The sequence below is a fragment of the Carassius gibelio genome, chromosome B15, assembly GCF_023724105.1.
Source record: "Carassius gibelio isolate Cgi1373 ecotype wild population from Czech Republic chromosome B15, carGib1.2-hapl.c, whole genome shotgun sequence".
NCBI classification, from domain to species: Eukaryota; Metazoa; Chordata; class Actinopteri; order Cypriniformes; family Cyprinidae; genus Carassius; species Carassius gibelio.
Genome location: NC_068410.1, coordinates 22,584,832 through 22,591,225, shown reverse-complemented (window position 1 = coordinate 22,591,225; position 6,394 = coordinate 22,584,832). Strand labels below are relative to the sequence as shown.

Below are 6,394 nucleotides of genomic sequence, written 5' to 3'. Positions count from 1 at the left end.
GTGTGTGTGTGTGTGTGTGTGTGTGTGTGTGTGTATTTTACTGTATATATATATATATATATATATATATATATATATATATATATATATATATTCCTTTAGCTCAAGTGGTAGAGCATTGTGTTTGCAAGCGCAAGGTTGGGGGTTTGAATCCCAGGGAACACATGTTTGGAAAAATGGTTAGCCTGAATGCAATGTAAGTCCCTTTGGATAAAAGCGTCTGCTAAATGCATAATAAAAATGCATTTAAATTTTAATTTAATTTTATTTTATTTTATATATAATATTTTTCTAGTGTATGACAAGCCCCCCCCCCTCGGGTATTTTGAGCAGTAGGATTGTATAAAACTATTAAATATAAGAGTCTATCAGTTAAAATTTCAAAATAAACCTTTTTTTTTACTTTTACTTTTGATGTACTTAAGTACATGTAAAATCTAATACTTTTGTATTTTTACTCAAGTAAAATTAAAAAGGCGTACTTAAAATTCCTAAAGTAATATTTTATAAGGGTACCTCTACTTTTACTCAGGTACTTGATTTGTGTACTTTGGCCACCACAGGTTAAGTGTCTTTTGACAGCGACCTTATACCACATTTAATAACCTCGAGGATGCATGTTAGTATCATCAAGTCCACATTTTAGTATTTAAATGCTACATTTTTCTATTTTCTGAAAGGATACCAGCCCAATGAGAGCTTTCTAAGTGCAGAATGTGTTGATTTCTGTTCAAATAACAGCACATAACATGTCTGACACAGAAGCATGCAGAAGTGTTGTTATTAAGCAGTGTTTTGGCTGGAGTTGGTTTATATTGAATGAGGTCATTTTAAGCTGATCCACAGACATCATAGCTCAAGGTCAACACTCATCTTGTTTCATCTTCCGCCACTGTCCATTAAAACAATATAAAATGCTTCACGATACGCATCTCTCTCGCACAAACTGTAAACCAGCCAAACAACCCCTGACACATTTTCAATATTATTACATTAAACCGAGTTTGATTGATAATGTAATATTGGGCTAAGGCAAAACATCAATCATGGCAAGTATATTAATTATTTAATATTGCAGTGTAATGCAGGAATCGATGCGAGTGTGTTCAGGGAGGAACGAGAGGGATGAAATCTGTGCTCCCCGCAGACCTGGAGGAAATGGACAGATAAAAAATAGAAAGATGTAGCTTAAAAAAATGAAAAGGTGAAGATGTACCAGTTCAATAAAAATTTATATTCATTTGCCGATAATGTCTTCCTGTGTCTGCACTCAGCAGTGCTGGGATTTGGTTTGAAGGCTCTAATTGAATTAGGACGCTTTTTTTCTGCACAGACGTGTGCCAAAGAGAGACAGATACAATTAGAAGAATACAGTAATTTAGCCATAGACAGGGGAAGCCGCTAAATAACCAAAAAAAAAAAGAGAGAGAGAGATGGAGGGAGGGTGCAAATGTAATAAGCGCTTGTGAAATTGAATAAGTGATTATAAAAAGAAAACAGAATTAGTGTGATGAGAGGAAAGGAAAGAAAAGAGCGATTGTCTCTTTCGTGAGGAATGGTTTACCTCTAATTGTTCTTCATTAAAGGATTACAGCTCTCTGTCACCACCGTAACTTATTTTTAGCCAGCGCTCAAACACATTTCTGCTGCATTAGTGTTACATTACAATATCTGTTAGCTTGCGCTGGTCTTGCTGTGTTAAGGTGGAAATGGTCACCCAGAAAAGCCATCATCAGAAAGACTTTTAGTAGTAAAAGGAAGCTGGGGAAAGAGAGATGGATGGATGGATGGAAGGGTCTGTGGAGGGGAGAGGGGTGGAGTGGGTTTCACATGGGATTTTGTGTCCTTGATTACTGGAGTCATTTCTGAGCTGCCAAGGGCTAGTTAACATCATGTTTCCTAAGCATGCTTCTTTGTCAAACACACACACACACACAGTGCTTGTCAAGGTGTCATCTTTGTATCTTTTTTTGTTTTTACCCTTTATATATTTAATACGTTTCATGAAATAATTAAACACAGTTTTTAGCTGGTAAAAATACTAGTGGCCTAAGACTTTTGCACAGTACTGTAAATGGGTATATATATGACATGGTTGTTTGAGACATGAAAAGCTACACATTGCATTAGATACGGTTAAAATAATTGTTGCCGAGCATACAACAAGTCAGAAACATTTTAACCACAGCACTAATATTTCAATTTTAAATCATACATATTTGCTTATTTAAATCCAGGTGGCTTTTTTTTTTTGGAACATGGGTAATGAATTAATGAGAAGTGAATGGTTATTTAATGTAAACACACCCACACAGCATCTGTGTGTATCATTATTCTCACGAGGACCAGCTGTCTTTAACCAGTGGCATTTCTGATTTCCTCTCGAACTCTCTCCACTTATAATTGTTTTAATGGAAAGTAAAAGCCCTTTTGAAATTTCCTGCTCTCATGGATCCCAGAGAGCATGAATTGATAAATACAGTAAATCTGTTAAGTACAGTGAATATGGGTGATCTGTGAGAGGAGGAGAAGGAGTGGGAGCTCAGGGTGACAAGATGCTTGCTGTCTTTGCGTTATTTACAGTGGAGCAAATTTGTTCTTGTGTTGCAGGGAAACAGGGAACATCAAAGCTGGATTAGAACATCTGGTAAGTTCTGCTTCTTCCCCCCCTTCAGTGTTTTCTCAATCTTTGATATCTGCATCCAGAATGAATGTTCAGCAATTGCCTTTGAATAGCTTGAGCTGTCAGACAGACTCAGAGGTCTCTAAAACTCCCACACCATCGCCTGGGTTTTCATGTCAGTCGCTCTTTCGTTGTCCCCTTCCGTTTTTTTATTTTATTTTTGCTTTTGTCTTTTTCGCTAAAAGGTGTTGTTAAATAATTTCTTTCCCCTGTAAGGATGAAGTTTGTGTGTTCTGTAAATGTTTTTGAGTCAGTAGGGCGATTCAGAAAATGGATTCAGCAGTGGAGCGTGAGTTTGTTTTGATCTGTATCCTCAAGCTGTTCAGTTGCCAGTTGAACGTTCATTCGTCGTACGGCTAACAGACTCATGTCAGGCACACGTTACCTGGAAAGATCACAGTTTCTTCCCTTTTCTACCTTCCTGCCTCCATCTCTATGGATGTAGGGCACGCTGTTGGCCCTTAAAATGAGCCCTAGGGAGTGTTTAAAAATGTAACGTCCAACATTTCCTGGGTTTTCTGCAGCCTTTCTAATCCAGGGTCAGAGTGCCATGCACTGGAGTTAAAGGGCTGCTTTTCTCCTTCTGGGTGGAACCGAGTTTCCATTTCTGCTGTTTTTTTTCTGTGGGATGAATAATGGAGAGAGGTCACAGCGGGGTCCTGACTCTCTGAATGTACACTCACCTCCCTCAGCTCCACACCCTGAATATTAAACGCAGGTCTGGCCCTTTAAGGGTCACTCAACACACCTGACCTTAATCCTTATCAATTATCATGCTTATTTTCTCAAATCAAATCTTTATCACATATTCCTGCTCATTCCTTCTCAAGATCTCTACTGCTAAGAAACCCTCACATTAGTGCTTATGACACATCAGAAGTTGATTATTCTTAAAAACATGAGGCAACCAGATTCAGTTTACATTTTTGGACTGGTCTATGTTTTCACTGTCAAACCAAAAATTGCATGTTGACCTGTTGCATTGAAAACTTTCAAAAACTCGATTGAATTATCTGACATTGTTAATTTAGTTGAACCAACTGAACAAAATCATTGCATCCTCAACACAAAATTGAGGTTTGACCTTTTACAGTCTTCATCAAACACAGCACCAAACCATGTGTGTATTGAAAGTGTGAATCTCACAGAACCAAGCAACCCCACAGAACACTAATCACCCCAATGGTGACTTCACATAACCTTTACAACAAAATATGATAATAAAAACTACATATAGCCAAGACATTTATGATTCATGAATAACATATTTATGTTATCATAAGACGCCAATTCTTTGCTAAAAATGCTAATTATTCAAGTGTGTCTTCAGTGAACAAAATGAGCAGCACACCAGCCTGTACTTGTCCAAACTAAAGGCTCAAAAACAACTTTATGCAACTTTTTCTACATTTAATAATTCAATGAACCTTAAAAATAACTTTTTAATAATAATAGCTTATTAATAATCCACAAAATTTATTTTTCAAAACATGTTTTGTGCCAGCTGTTATACAAAAAAAAAAAAAAAGTTTAGGTCAGTGGAATATAACTGCATTATTTTATTACATTATTATTGCCAGCATTATTATTTTATTTATATTTGGAATTATAGACTAAACTAGAGATGCATTGATCCAATACGGATTATCAGTATTGGTTACGATACTGAGGTTTACTGCCGGATCGGGTATCGGTCAGACGAGACCATTCCAAATCCAGTATTGTGCGTATGCTATTCTGTGTTATTGTTAAGCCCCACAAAAGGCACAAAATCATTATGAAGGACCATAAAGTCCAGGTCCAAGTGTTCTGAAGTCGTTCCATAGTTTAATGTTAGGCACAGATGAATGTTTAAGTCAAGTTCATGTAACTTTTCTCTCCTCTGCGGCTGTCTGCCATACTCTATTCAGTATTTAAACTGTATAATGTAAGACAATTAAATTCTCTCCAAGAGTGCACAATAACTGAAATGTAAAACTGTTGAAAGAAAAGGCTCATTAAACTATCACACAGATTTAAGACACTACGCATCAGTATCTCTTTCCTTTGTGCTTAAAACGTGTCTATGCTTAGCTCTATGTTGCTTCAAGTGCATCAATCTGCACACGGGATGCGTATAAGTGCATTGTCCCGCTCTGTATTGGAGCTTTTTGTAGTCTAATACTTTTGTAGAATGAAAGATTATTTATATCATTTGCCTTTAATAATCGAATGTATAGGACTCCTATGTCATATGTTGCTTCCTCATTACTGTGCTATACATTTTTAACGAAATGTCTTTTAATTTTATAGTCCAATTTTATATATAAATAAATCTACTTGTTTTCATGAATGTACAATTACAACAATACAAACAGCAATGCGTAACATTTTACCAGATTTAGTTCTACACCTATTTACATTTATTTGTTGCCCACTGAATTTCTTTCATATAAAAAATTGGGTGCTCATGTTTTTTTGAGAATAACTTTTGCTGCTTAATTAACAACTTACCTAGTTTATAATAGTATTTTTGTCATAAATTATGATTATATATTTTTTTCATTTGTTATTTTTCATTAAAATGAAGTCTGTATTTAGCAGATTGTGTTTAACACACAATACTTCTTCTATACTTCTGTGTGTTTAGGTCAACACACAGAAGTATAGAAATGGTATCGTTGTATCCCTAGACTAAAGCGTGATATCTTTCCAATCACATGACTTAGTATGACTTAGTTGAGTATCCTGTTAACCATACCACCGGTATGGCACCATTTCCAGAGAATGAACCACTTTTTATTCATTTTGACGGTGTGTCGCAGGTTAATGTGTAATTAACTCATCTTCATTAGGATAGAGAGATGGACAGATGTAGAGGGAACAGAGCATGAAAGGAAAGATAGAGCAAGGCTGATGGAAAGAGAGATTTGACAGAGGAGCGAGTGAAAGGGGAGGAGAGTTTATGAGCGCATGCATTGATCTACAGCTGTATAAAAGCACAGTGAATTATTGAAAAGAAGATTACATGCATAACCCTCTTGAATCAATATGTCTGTTTGAAAAGAGTCTCTCTACATGACCAATCCTGTGTGTCAAGTTAATAAATACATATTTAAATTAAGTAATAAAAAATAGATATATCTTAAATGGTATAATGTATGTCTTAATTATTTTAATATGTGATATTGTGTTTTTGGGGATAGAAAAACAGGACTTGCAAACATCGGATTAAATAAAAATTTATGTTAATATTGCACATTTCAAAATGAAAATGTGGCTCTGTTCTGCAGGTTTGCTGTTTCAGAGCAGTTCCTATTCGCAGTCAATAAATACTGAACATTTATGATCTACTACTGATGAATTATGACAACGGATATTTGGTGGTGATTATATTATAATGTGTCCTAATCTCACACGTTTTGAAATGAGCAACCAACGATAGTAAAGCAGAGACACTTCAACATAAGAGTCTATTTGCCTATTTAGGGCTTGTTTATTATTAAAGGTCCCACCATATTTTTTTCCTTGTTATTATTGGTATTTTTTTTTGATTACAGAATAAACATTCTCTGGCATTTAATTGAAAGAAAAATATTGTAGCTTCTGTATGAATATACATAAATTAAATACTTTTGCTTTTAAATGTCTTATTATATTTTTATTATGGGAAAACAAAACAAATGCAAATTAGAAAAATCTCATTATCCAGTGTCTGCACTATTTCTCTCC

At 35.3% G+C, this 6,394-nt stretch overlaps 1 protein-coding gene across 2 annotated transcripts in view; it reads left to right on the top strand.

The window, feature by feature from the left end:
* Positions 1-6,394, top strand: part of rsrc1 (arginine/serine-rich coiled-coil 1) — a 137,281-nt gene that overhangs the window by 60,865 nt on the left and 70,022 nt on the right. For both annotated transcript variants that reach the window (XM_052577179.1, XM_052577178.1), the window contains exon 5: positions 2,611-2,647. In XM_052577179.1, the coding sequence (XP_052433139.1) occupies positions 2,611-2,647 (37 nt within the window). The remainder of the gene's footprint in view (positions 1-2,610; positions 2,648-6,394) is intronic.